Source organism: Amblyomma maculatum, chromosome 2, assembly GCF_055883805.1.
Source record: "Amblyomma maculatum isolate TAMU_Amacu chromosome 2, ASM5588380v1, whole genome shotgun sequence".
NCBI lineage: Eukaryota > Metazoa > Arthropoda > Arachnida > Ixodida > Ixodidae > Amblyomma > Amblyomma maculatum.
In genome coordinates, this window is record NC_139345.1 from 71,971,590 (window position 1) to 71,985,954 (window position 14,365).

Below are 14,365 nucleotides of genomic sequence, written 5' to 3' on the forward strand. Positions count from 1 at the left end.
AACATGTCCCGACGTGTCCGATGCACGCCAGCTCGTGTGCACTGCACACAAAACTGGTTTGTTTGCGAGGTGTCTTCACTAACGGGCCTAGTCGAGGTGATCGAGGCATTGCTCGCCATATAATGTGTTGTTCGGGCAGTATTTCTGCCGTCGCTTCTGTGTTCGTTTTCCCTTTTTTTCACTTGAAATGACGGGCGAGCCCAGCTGGACGAACATTCCTGAGGGCGACAATATTCTTTAATGGTAGTGGTGATGGTAAAACTTTAATCTCTAACAGATACAGGGTAGGAGTCAATCTATTCGTGGGGCCAGAGTTTTTTTTTTTAGGCAACTTTCCCCTGTCCATCACTTTGATCTTTCTCTCATTGGGCAGCCGCGTCTTTCATATTAGCCGATGACTCACATAGCTTGTTTCAAGACCAGCTTTCTTGAACAAAACTTTTAATCGTAAGGTAACTGTAGCATATTGTTAGATACTGTTAAGAACCTGTTAATGGGAATGGTATAATCTTACTATGCGCAAAATTTTGCTTCCATAGTAGTTCCTGCGCTCTCACCGACTATTAAAGAGTGCCACAGAAAACCAACGAGGTACGCTTTTGACAATACTTGTGCATCAACTGTGAAACAGCAAAATTTCGCTTTAAAGTTTGGCCTCCGCAAGTACCGAGTGGTTATGAGAGAACTTATGACAGCCTTAGAAAACAATAAGGTGTGCGATTTTGACAGTCAATATCAAATACTTAAGACAGTCAGCAAAGTATGTAGGGTGTTATGGTGCACTCTTAAAGATACGAAAAAACTGCGTTCATAAAAAATTCCCCGTTGAATAGATGCGCTTATCCGAACTTTCTGGCTACGAGCCTGTTATCGATAAAGGAGAACAACAATCGATTAAGATACGAACAATTATAAAAGCAGCTCCAGGTCCATATTCAATCACTCCGTAAAACGTTTGTCGACCACTTTGGCGGCTTAAACACTGCGCACTAATATTCACTCTGTGTAGCGTTTCTCTATTATGGCACTCCAATTTTCCTATTTTTAAGAGTCCAAAGGCTCCTAAAATCTCATTAGCCTAACTTAAGATCTACCAAAAAAAATCCCTTACATCGTGTAGAGCTTGAGCATTTTTGTTATTTTTTTGTATAGCGTCCCCCACGGCCTCGCATATAGACACCGACAAGCAAGGAGGGACAATGCAAGTTTCGTTCCTTTTTTTTTTTTTGCCATATTGCTGTGTATTCGTATGATATCCGTATCAACAACTGGCACTGGGCCTCTTCTGATCCGTGCATGCCACACTTCGTATGAAGCGGCAACGAAGCTCTCCGCCATCAGACAATACGGCCGACAGCGAAGATACGAATAGTGGGGAGCTACCGGCAGTATAATGCAGAGAATAAAGCGACAAACGGCTTTTGTTGACGACTACGAGCCAGAAATAGACGAGCGACACTCACGTGCACGGAACACGCTAGGGCAAAAAAGAAAAAAGAAAGAGCGGAATCACCAGAATGAAAGAACAATGCACTGTTTTGTTTTTCCTGTTTCTTTTGGTTTTTCCCGGTGTGGGCGGCGAAGCGAGCAGAAGCCAGATCAGATCTTACCAAGAGCAAGGTTTCCGTCTCAACGGGTAGGATGCCCTTGACCTAGTGTTGGGCGGCGTCTCGAAGATGGCGCCATAGTCAGCCTTTTTCGGAGAGGAGAAACGATGCCACGTAGGACGCGCAGCGTGCTTTAAAGAGGCACTAAACGCCATTGTAGCGCGCCGGCCGCCTCGTGGCGCTAGCGTCGCCTGCGTGTATGTCTGCGGTGTGTACGGTGTACCCTTTGTGCGCGCCTAATAGCGCCGACTCACCGAAGGCAATTGCTTGTGGAGAGGGACGGAGACGTCTCGACCGTCTCCCGACCGACAGTACGACGTCTTAACGAATTCCGGTCGCGTAGCGCCTTTCGCATGCGATGCTGGCCTCCGTGAGTTCCTGCGACTGTCGCAGCAACCTCGAACGCTGCGGGCGGAACCACACCTGGGCGGCTTCAGAGAATGTGTCATCGCGCTACCGCTACAAAGGCTGCGGCACGAGCGACCGAAAAAGGCTTCTTACGACGAAGTTTTTAAAGACTGTACGGCTTCCGAAGTTCTTGTTCTGAGACCGCCCATAACGCGGGATCTTTCAAACTGAACAGACCTAGTGAAAGTGAACAGACCTGTGGATTCCGCCCACGTAAGCCTCGAGCAGTTTTTGAAGTAGCGAAGGCGCTTCGCGAAATGGAAAACTTGTTCTTTTGCGCAGTCAGTATTCGCTCCTCTCTGTGCCGTCGTGACCGGTGCCTCTGGAACATTTTTGCAACGCAGCCTCGACACTGCATGGACAGTAATCATGTACATAAAGATGCATAATGACCTTCGCTTCGAAAGCATGGCTGTTAGTGACTCATTCGGTGTCTCGTTAGGCAAAGAAGGCAGATTGCGCCCTATTGTCGCACATGATTGTAAGTCAGGGTCCTTCCATGTATCTTTTGTGTAGCACGTATTTATTATATGCAGTGTTTTCTAGTCCCAGTATTCAGCAGGAGTTCAAAAGGAGGTCTTACCAGTGTGCATAGTACCCTTGAGACCCAATTGGTAATCTTTTGAGCAATTAGGACTGTAACAAAAACGCCGACAGTTAGCGTGCACTGACCGCCCTTACGGAGACACTGGTTTAACCTTGAAAACTCTGGTGAATACGTAGGCAGTTAAGAATGTTCCTATTGATTCCGTTTCGACATCTCATTATGGAAACTCGGTCTCCTCAAACGACGACTGCACATCGCCAACCGCGACACTAAACATTTAGCATACAACTCGATCACCTGGCCTTCATTAGAATACGCTTGGCATCTACATCACTTCACATAGACTAACCGGCTCGAAGCAGTACAGAACAAAACAGCCCGATCCATCCGTGTGCACGAGATTCAGACATGCTCACTATGCCATTACTCGCAAACCTAGCCGAAAAAAAACTACACAACCTTGTCAAAAATACAACAAAATATGCCATAGATCTGTCTTAAACGTCAGAACTTTTTGTTTGGTTTGGTTTGTGGGGTTTAACGTCCCAAAGCGACTCAGGCTATGAGAGGCGCCGTAGTGGAGGACTGCGGAAATTTCGACCACCTGGGGTTCTTTAAAGTGCACTGACATTTCCTCCACCGAAAAGCGGCCTCCGAGGTCAGGATTCGATCAGGCATCCTTGGGTGCAGTGGTCGATCGCCGTAACCCCTGCGCCACCCCAGCGGGAGAATTTTCTGTAGTTCTGTAGTACTTGCCTGCAGTACTGGAGATTTTTTTAGTAGTACTTTTCTGTAGTCTTTAGTTCTGTAGTACCACTCTGTTATAAAAACAGAAAATTCTGCTGTTACTACGGAAATTCCTGTTGTCACAAGAGGTTAACTGTCAAAAACGTGCATATATTCTGTCGTGACAACAGAAATTTTCTTTAGATTCTTTTTTAACGTGATGCGCAGAACATTACTCGTTTATCTTATTTCCGCATTTTGTTCCATGGTATCAAGTCATTTTCTTGTCCATATATTTCTCCAGTACATCACATCTCAGCTAGGATAAAGCACTCGTTCAAAGCAAAGTCAATCTTTGCTCATATACCGAAATATACCAGAAATCCCCTCTCGCACTACCAACAGCGCAATGAAATTCATTGCCACATAGAGTTACCACCATGAACGATTGTCAACCTTTTCAATCAGACTTCCGTCCTTTTTATTATTTCAATAATAATTTTTCGTTATGTACAAATGTTGTGCTAGCTGCTTGCACCTAATAACCCCCATCTGATGCTCTGGGATCTGTTGTGTTTGATGAAGACATTTGTAAGAAAAAACAAACTGTTCGCGCCAGATACTTATGTCAAGCATTACTGAACTGTCAGTGTCTTCACTTTGCCTTTCTTTATTTTATATAATTTGAGTAGACTTATCATCTGGTTTTGTGTTCCTGTCCAGCCATACTATGCGCAAATTTTATTATCAGTTTAAACAGTCTCTCCTCCTCCCGCACCCCTACGTTGCGCCCTCCTGGGCTCTTATTGTACACACACACACACACACACACACACACACACACACACACACACACACACACACACACACACACACACACACACACACACACACACACACACACACACACACACACACACACACACACACACACACACACACACACACACACACACACACACACACACACACACACACACACACACACACACACACACACACACACACACACACACACACACACACAAAATACTAGGTTTCAGATCTGTACATATAATTCCTCTCACAGTAAAGATGACTCCGACAAAGGAAGCAGCCATGACTTGCCATGAGCCAGTTTTTGATCACAGATATAAGATAGCAGACACCTGGGCAGGCAAACATCTTTTCCTTCCTTTTTATACACAATAAATAACCACTACAGCAACAGCAACACTTCACGCTGTTCTAAATGACGGAAGAGAAAAGAAAATAATTTATGCGAAAGAAAGGGCTCATAATATTGTTTAGTATAAAATAAGGAATGTAAGAGACGGCCACAGCTGCGAATGCCATTAAAGGCTCGAAATTCGCGGCACAAAACGCAAAATGAAGATTACATTGTGATCGCCACAACCACGCCAGGGGTGTTTCGAATTTCGAGCGCATATCTACATATATGCCGCAAATGATTCAATCGTTGATGCCCATCAAAAGAACTGCGGCGGAATTACATCATGCTTGTTATCTTATGATAAAATGAGGCTACCTATGTGGGCAAAATACGTACAGCCCAGAGAGCAAAAACTTTGATAGCCTGAAAAAACTACTCTCCACGTGGCGACACTGGACAAGACAGATGTTCATCATGACTGTTCTCAATCTCACGCTGAATGGAGTTGAGACTTCTTTGAGGGAAGGTATGAAACCAGTGAGAGGTGGTTTTGTAGAACCACGGAAGATTTTTTTTTCCTAGAACACACTAGAAGTCGAATAAAGCACCTCGTTCTATACACGAGAAATAATTCAGTCTTTTCTGTTTTAATTAGACAGATAGTTATTTGAGTCATTTAACTCCTTCATAAAAATTAAAACATTGACATTCTACACGGAGGCATGTTATGCACAAATAATGTAAAACTACAATGACATGCCCTCCTCACCTACTCATCCCAGTACGGATCCAAAACAGGAAAATGAGAAGGGTTCAACGCTGCTGAACCGAATATGGGGCGAAGGCATTAGCTTCGGGTGGCCGAACGTTCTTCTTCGTCTTCTTCACGGCTGTTCAAGGTCATTCGTGACTGCGGCCACGGACTACGCAACGGGCCGAAACCTGACGTAGTATTGCTTTTGCAATAAAAATTTTTCTCGTTGACCAAGCTCATAACAATATGTTGTATGGTAAGTGCCAGCCTACAAGTGTTTCTACTTAAACAGTGAATGCGACCACTGGATGGGTGTCACCAACATCTCTTTACGAAAGAGCAGCAGTCTTTTACGCAAATAATTAATCCAGTCTTATTTTTTGTTTGTTTTCTTTGGCGCATTTCTACTTTATCGATCATGTCTATGAGTACACAAAGACAATGCTCTATTTATCCGCGCCACGAATAATGGCAATAAAATAGTTTCGCAACCTTCAAAGGAGAGCAATTTTCGCCTTGATATGGGGCCAGTGTGAATGCATGTAGTCCAAATGTCAAAGACTGAAAGAGTGGATGGAGCGAGATAAAAGGCTAATATGAAAAAGGAGATAAAATGCGAAGAAAACCGTGAGAGCAGCCAGTTGCCGAAGCAAAATGTCTCCCCGCACTTGGCCGAGTGGCCATCCGCCTTGAAGATATTCGCCTGCTCTACTGACTTCTTTCTCAGTTGACAAGAGACAAGCGAAGGCTTACTCACGTGAAGAACGATGTACGAGTCCCCCGTGTAGAACATGCCGTGCATCTTGGGGTCAATAAGCTTCACTTCCAGCTTCTGCAACAGAAAAAAAAAGAGAGACATGCGCTGACGTCAGCTTACTTACGCAGGCGGCTGTCTGAGAAAATGGGTCGGGATCCCTCGTCAGATGCGAGTGCCTATACGTGTTCGCAGATGGCTCTTACAAATGCAAGTCGTCGTCTCGTTTGTCGTTGTCGTTGTTGTTGTTATTGTTGCTGCTGCTGTTGTTGTTGTTGTTGTTGTTGTTGTTGTTGTTGTTGTTGTTGTTGTTGTTGTACTTGTTGTTGTTGTTGTTGTTGTTGTTGTTGTTGTTGTTGTTGTTGTTGTTGTTGTTGTTGTTGTTGTTGTTGTTGTTGTTGTTGTTGTTGTTGTTGTTGTTGTTGTCGTCGTTATTGTTTTATCTCGAGGCAATGAAGGACCATGAGACACTTTTCAGGTAGCATCGCACTTTCTCCTTGTCTTATTTCAATCCGTTCGAGCACCGACATGGCATGAGGCTCGACGTGTTTAGAAAAAAGTTTTATTAGACATAAGACATTCACATTAGACTCGACGTTGCCGCCGATATAACGATTCTGTGGTTTAGAATAGGTGCTGACTTGATCCCAAGCTGTGTACCCAGTCAGGCTAACTACAAAACTGTGCCCAAAATACCACAGAATATTGTGTAGTTTTCGTGTAGCTGTGTGGTACTCTGTATTCGTTCTGTTGTTTTTCTTCAGTATTTTTTTCTAGTTAGCAGTTCTGTATTACGCTTTTATCGTAACAACACAAAATTCTGATGATGCTGCAGAAATTTCTTATATGAGTACAAGTTCACGGCCAAAAACCACCCAGAGATTCTATTGTGAGAACAGAAAGTTTTCTTTTTTTCTTTCATTTTGAAGGCATGGAATGGAAATGCAGTCTCTTGACTCCCTTCTTTAAAGGGACCCATGAGCAGGAACATTTTCACAAACTTTCTGTTTCTTTCGCCCTCTCCTGTTTCTTGCCTGCACTGATGATTCATTGAATTCTTGGCCCATAAAGAATAACTAATGTCTAAAATATATTGAATTGATCATATATTTAGGCCTCCCGCGTCCTTTTTGTTCGCATCCTTCCCTTCTCTTCCTTTGTTCCCCTTCCAACGTGCCAACTAAGCGTCGCCTAATTGATGTTCCCGCCTTCTGTTCTTCTGTTTCTCTCTCATAGTCCATATCCTATTTTATAGCGCAGTTCTCATGCGCCCGTTCGGCTGTAGAGCAGCGTCCCGTCGATGCCGTTGTAATCGAGCTAGAGAGTCGCAAGCCACGAGGGAGTCACGAGCCAAACCGCCGGGCAGAGTGCGGGTCTCATCGAGGCCTGCATCAACAAATACCTCAGACACTCTCTCTCTCTCTGGCTCCCCGCTACAGCGCTCTCCCTTCGCGTTCTCTTTCGCCTTGTGAAGAAAAAAAAAAAGGAAACTAAACAGCCGCGCACGAATTTCGCATTAGGGTACGTAATTGTCCTCAGAATTTTTTTGTCATATGAAAGTATGAATGAAATTTCATTTCAGTACTGCGAATACTGCGGGTATACAGACAAAAGCCATACTAGGCTTGACGAGGTTTTCGCTCCCTCACAAGGTACACATCACATCATATATACAGAAGATTATGACATATTCGCACATATTGATTCGAGACGCTCACAAAATAGCCAAAATTGGGCATTCCTTTCAGATCTGCGAAGACATCATGAATATCACCCTTTTGTACATGCGCATGTGTCTAAGCTTGAGTTTTTTCTTCTTACCATTAGCTATTTACAAACATTACGAACGTTGTGTGTTTGTTTATTTGTCATTTAATAACAATTATTAACGCTGTAGCCATACCGACCCTTGAACAAAATAGTCGGGAAGGGGACATGGTATTGAAGGGGGCGATGAGGGAAAAGACAGTCATAGAAGATATTGGACAAAGATCTGGAATAGTAGGAGAGTAAGCTCGTCACACTCAGGGGCAACTTATTTCACCGGGTAGAGTTCGGGAGGAAAATTCCCCTTATAATTGCTCCACTTTGCATGCAACCACCTTCATTTGGCGTTCGTGATGACGATTAATGCAACGTGTATTCAGGACAATAATTTGCAGTAAGCTTTTCATCTTTTTTTTTTTTCTTTTTTTTTTTTTTTTTTTTTTTTGCGCTGCGCACCTTCGTGCAACTGCTCTAGGGAAATTTCTGGTGTTCTGTTTCGATGCCTGATTAGCAAGGTTAGCGAAATTGTTCATTTCACGCAGGAATTTTACACAGCTTCGATGTAGTATTAATCAGCTTTAGGTTCGTAACAATAGTTTCACCTCACGGCTATACGCACAAATTTAATACATTAGACTTTACTGTGTTTCGATGCATTCTGTTGATTGTCAGCAGTGCAAACTGCGCTATAAAAGCCAAGCTACAGGGGTGTCTTTCTGCCATTTATGTTGTGTTTATTTTTTCCGGATATCGATCTCTTTAGTATTTCTGGCTCACAGCGTACCTAATCAAAAATTTACCTTCGGGTCAATTTAGGTCCCCTGACGGCGTTATTTAATTAAAAGAAATAACCTTGTCCTAATTCCCAAATGTTTCGGTAGAATTGGGCCCATAGACGTGATATATATAAGGTTATTTATCCGAGGATGCGCAAAATGAAAAAAAAATGAATAGCCCGCCCTTTCAAACGACGTGGGTCGGGCGTGTCTTGTCCTCTTCGGATCTCTTTGTATGTGTGTTCCCGTATGTGACCATTATTTCCTGTGACGTACATTCTTCCGTACGCCGTATTCTCTGCATTGTATTACCGACCCCATTTGAAACCCCGGTTACAGCAGTGCCCGAGAGGAGACAGCATTCAGCATCCTGTCGATAAGAGTCCACTTTACGTGCATGATAACGCACCTAGTCGAGTCTGTCAAAGGGACCGCGGATAACGACGAACTGAGTGCTAAAAGATTCATATTGGCTTCTTTCCAGCAGACAAAACCGCACGCAATAATCACACACGCTCGTGAACAACGAGCTTTTAGAGGGCATGACTTTGCATTCGTTTATAAGCTCGTTTACGGCAGTTTATGCAAAAGGAGCCAAAAGCCAAAGCAATGATATCAAGAAAATAAGTGATTTTTTGTGTGTTGATCAGTGTAAAATACTGTAATAATAGAGGTAACTGTCAAATGAAAAGATAACCACATATATCGGTAGATACGTATTCGGAGGTTCTGGGGTATCCCACCGGCGGCATGCATGTGGGTTTTTTGTTTTTTTTTTTTTTTCTTCTGCTTAATTTTCAAATCAGTGCCCTCTATGACTACATTAGTATTTCACATTCCCGCACAAAAATACATTATGCGTTCTCAATGTACTGGTTTGGTTTGATTTATGTGGTTTGACTGTCAAAGCGACTCAAGCTATGAGAGAACCGCAGTGGAGGACTCCGGAAATGTTGACCACCTGGGGTTCTTTAACGTGCACTATTAGCTCCCTTCGTATGTATATTATTGCGAGAGCGTTACACGGCCCTGAAACAAGCACTACTTTAGATAATATTCTAATGCAAGAAATCCGTAGATGTGGCATTCGCGAGTATGGAAGCCAAATTTAAAAGCATTTTTATGGAGCCTTTAATCAACAAATAATTTTTCAAAAGTGCTCCGGGCGGCCATTTCAAGCCGAATATAGGGCAACGCATCCAAGCCGCGAACCTCCCCGATGGCATCACTGGCGCTTGCTGGGTGCGCCCGCTCATTGCACGCTCCCAAGAGAAGCGGACTTGACGGGGCGTGGTGGGGTGTCGTCGCGACTTGTACATTTATTTTTCTTCCGCTTCGACGTGGGATCAGATTGGGAGGGGGGGGGGGGGGGGGGGCATCATTTTCGATTGCCGATAAGATCGCTGCTACTGAAGCTGCTTAAAAACTTTTTCATCGCGGAGAGCACTGATGGGACACCTATTGTTCGCGTGCGTTTTGTAGTTCTATAGAAAATAACGACTCATGCGCCCCTTAAGGAGCTCGTTGCACCGAGAACCCGGCGTAGTCGACTGTGGAGTCCGCTTGAAAGTATGTCAGATGGACGCGCTGCACATCGGCCTCAAAGGTTCGTTGGAAAGAACGTATTAGAAGGAGCCCTAGTAGATGCGTGGCGGTATGTGTGCAGTAGTATCATTTTCATGAATACACAGCTGCGGCGTAGTATGTCGTGTAATGCAATTTGTGTATGAGCACCGTAAAAAAAAGGCGCTATCGAATTCTACTTTCAAGGCGAAGCTTAGGCGATCTCAAATTTCCTTCTTTGTTTACTGGGCGGTTTAGTTGAAGTTGAAGTTGAAAGTTTATTTTCGAATAAAAAAAACAACGTACAAGAATATACAGCGAGAGGTCCCATGGTACAAGACCAAAGAGTTCTTCAAAGGCTTCCTATAACACGGGATACAGCATCTCTACAAGAAAGTATTCGTTGTTCCATTCACCTGCTATTCGATGGTACAATTTTAGGTGCTTGTCAGCCTCGGTTATTAAAGAATGTTGCATGTGAGCAGAGCTCTCCGTCACTTCTATCACCTGTTCTAATGATGCGGTAGCGTAGATATGAAATGGATAATACAGAAGACAAAAAGCAGTTAAATAAATGTTTACGCTGTCAATAACATTGTTGTGTGAGTTTTTTGTGAGTACTGATTAAACGTATACATGGTATATGCGACTGGTTTTAGCGGTGTATATATACAACGAGGCGTTGATGTAGCGGCGTGCAGGCTAGTTTATTGCATCTCGGGAAAATGAAGCCACTACGCTGGACCGTGTATTATCACTGCGTCAACAGTCGAATAAATTCAGTTGTAAAATCTCTTTTGATAGCATTTGCACAGGGTCGTCCACTCCTAGTACCAACACTGGTCATTCTCTTTAAAGCACCGCTACGTTCGACGCGGCCTCACATCAATGCAAACTGGTGCGGGTCCAGAGGAACTTTGACTGCCATTAAGCTTCAAAGCGCGGCCGTGTCGAGCGCTGAAGAGAGTAGCCAGTGTTCGCACTAAGAGTGGACGAGCCTGTACGAATAATTATGGTATAGGGCCCTTTCTTTCAACCGGTGGTCTACAGGTGATGATGGCAGATAGAGCCTGCTTTTCGTCTCCTGTCTATTTATTTCTTCCTGTCTCCCATTTTCCATATACTCGCCTCAATCATTAACATTCCAACGCTACACCATATTTTCATGTTTCTCGATAGCCTCACCGACAGTCTGGCTGCCTGCAATGAAACACCGGCGAGATATGAACCTGTTTGTGTGTTGTGTGCGTGGATTGGGTTTGTTGCCGTTTTAGCTTTCCATTATCCTCCGTTTTTAGCATCCCAAAACGAAACGAAAGCTAACAGTCACGGCCAATTCAAATGAGATTGATTTCGCTCCACATTGAACGGGATGCACCCATTTTATGCGCACGCGAAATTGTCCATTTTGGACGGCCTTTCTATTTCTTCCTCTAAAGGCTGCCCGCGTAAACGCAATTCCTGCAGCCAAGGTCTGGCGCAGCGAACTCGTTTCCAGCGGCAAAACACCTACGAGTCTCCGGCATTCTCTAATGGCGAACGTTTTTAAAGCGCGAAGCGAAAACAAACTCCGGAGACGCCGGCGAAGCGGTTGCTTCGCACGTTCCTCTCTCTCCAAAGGCTTGTTAAAATAATCACGATGGCGGGTTTCGTTGTGTATTGCGCTCAGGGTGCATCGTCCCGTCATTTCGTTTGTATTAGCTGCTGGACATTCCGTGTGCATGAGACCACGCCTACGACCCTACCACGCCTTAAAGAGAAAACAGTTTTTGAGAAACAAATACAACGATAACGCGGGAGGAAGCTTTGCGTCCGGCACCGAGGGGGTTCGCGTGTGCTTGCGAATGTTTCAGCGGCCGGAAGAGGCCGCGTTGGCGGCGCGGGGATATCCTATTTCCGTCGAGAAGTGCCCTTTCGCTCGGACGGTGCAAGGCGACGCGACCGCGCCCTCCAGTGCCAACGTACAATGAAAACGGCGATAAGCGGGCAGCGGCCCGTTCTTTGCATGCCGCGCTCCATCACGGTGTTCCGTTTCTGACTGTCCTCTGGTATTGCGTCATTAAGGGGCGATGGGAGCGCGCAATAAGCCGTAGTGAGCAAGTGAGCGATTTAATCAACAGTGTGTTAAAAGTCTGTTTATTTATATTGTAAGCAAATCGATCCCTCTTGAACTGCCGAGATGTCCCAGCCGACATTAGCACTCGAATGGTTAACTCCATAATATTGTAACGAAGTGTTCACACGTTGAACTTTCTTGACGGCACGACGGCTCCGCCGCATTGAAGAAAGGGACCAGGCGGTTTCGTTTGATATGGGAAACAATCAGTCCGATTCTCTGCTACCACTCTTTGGAATTCATTACCTACAACTATCAAACAATCATTAACTATTTTTGCCTTTAAATCCGCTCTTCGTCAGTTTTTGTTATCACACTTATCGTAATTTTCAAGGTAATCTGTTCATGTGTTATCCTTTATATCTTTTTTATGAATTGTTTCCTATGTTTTCTTTATGTGATTAGGTGTTTATTCTTTGTTATTACATCAATAGCGTCTGTACTAATTCATGTTTCATTCGCCCCAACCCACTGATGCGAAATATTGTATAATTTCTGCAACTGCTCAATATGTATTTCTTTTCAATAATCATCATAGGAGGTCCCGTTCCGCAGTCCTTGACTTTGGGACCTCCTTCTGTATTCATGTTTTGTTAACCTTTGAAATACAATAAACTTCAAACTTCAAACTTCAACACAAGATAACTGAATTTAATAAAGATGAACTCAAACAATAATTAAAGCGAATCCAGTAGTACCAAATAAACAACTAATTCAAATTAACAACACATCAGTCCGCCAACGCGACATCTTCCGAGCAGGGGTCCCGAGCAGCAGCTCGGATGGTCGCCGTCCTCCCTTACTTGCCGCCAAAACCCCTCTGTCCACGTTCTTCAGGATTCTCCAGGCAGTGTTTGTTACCAGGCGGAAATGCGCTTATCGGAGCCAATGAGACGACTTTCTTTACAGCTGAGAAACCAATAGGACGCCGGTGCCCGCGATGTTGTTTCCTGGCGAGCACCGCGTGAATTTCTAGAAGACGCGGCGCATCTCCGCCTGGCACCCAAACACACAAAAGGTAAACCAAAAACACATGGGCCGCAAGGACGCAGACGGCACAAAACACAAAGCTCCGTCCGTGCTCTCAGCCGTCGCCCCCAAGCCCTCAGGCGTTAACCGGTTGGGACGCGAGCTTTCAACAGCTCGCCTCCTTCACAGCCGTTAACCATTTTCCGAACGGCGTACATCGTGAATACCCCCCCAAGAAGAAGGGGAAAGCACAGCGACGCCGTGCAAAAGAAAAAAAAGGACCGCTCCCCGGCTGTGCACGGGTCCGGAAAACGGCGCGCGACATAGGCATAGCTCGCTATGCGACAATATGGCTGCTTTTAAATCCATCGAAAGGCAAGAATTTGTGTGCAGAGGTTTCGACGAATGGGAACACCACATGATTGAAATCGTACCAGAGGCCTCAATTACGCCTTCTATCATGTCCCGCATTGTTGTGAGTAAACGTTATTAAATCACTCACTCACTCACTCACTCACTCACTCACTCACTCAATCAATCAATCAATCAATCAATCAATCAATCAATCAATCAATCAATCAATCAAATTTACAGTTGATAACTATTTGGCTGTGCGGGCAAAAACAAATGTGCACTGAATGAAGCTGTTGCGAATTGCTCGGTACTAATTTGGAATCAATTACTGCTGTTTTTCATTGCGCGTGCTGAATTATGGCTGCTTTTACATTTTGTCTCCATTGAAAACCCACAGGAGCGAACCTGCGCCATTACTATCAGCCAGTGAGTACTAACTGAGCTCCTCCAACGAATCAGGATACACCCGAGGAAGTACGGTTACAGACACACTTTAAGCGAAGCCGTGAAAATGCAGCACAGCGTTTTCGACATCGAAATCCTACACATCTTGCTGTCTCTGTGATGCACATTAGTGAAAAAGCAAAAATCCAGTGCTTGCGAGTGTCACCCAACTCTCAAAGTGAGGCAGATATTGTGCATTTCTATGTTGTTGACACTACATCTGAGTTTCTCGGGCCTAAAAAAATGCAACTGAGGCTGCAATTCTTCCAAATCACCGAGGTCCTCCCCTCACATATATCCTTTGATATACTACTGGACAAACAGATCCACTCAACCTCGACTGATGTAATCGAGCAATCTGCCAGTCAGCAAATCATTCAAATGTAACAAAACGAAAGGTCACAACGAGCGGCCGTGCCTCCATTGC

The 14,365-nt window shown here is 44.5% G+C and overlaps 1 protein-coding gene across 1 annotated transcript in view; it reads right to left on the bottom strand.

The window, feature by feature from the left end:
- LOC146198954 (gelsolin, cytoplasmic-like) overlaps window positions 1-14,365 on the bottom strand; it is a gene marked incomplete in the record, with an annotated part of 73,267 nt that overhangs the window by 47,860 nt on the left and 11,042 nt on the right. The window contains 1 exon segment of the mRNA XM_084594422.1: window positions 5,953-6,027. Within this exon segment, the coding sequence (XP_084450548.1) occupies window positions 5,953-6,027 (75 nt within the window).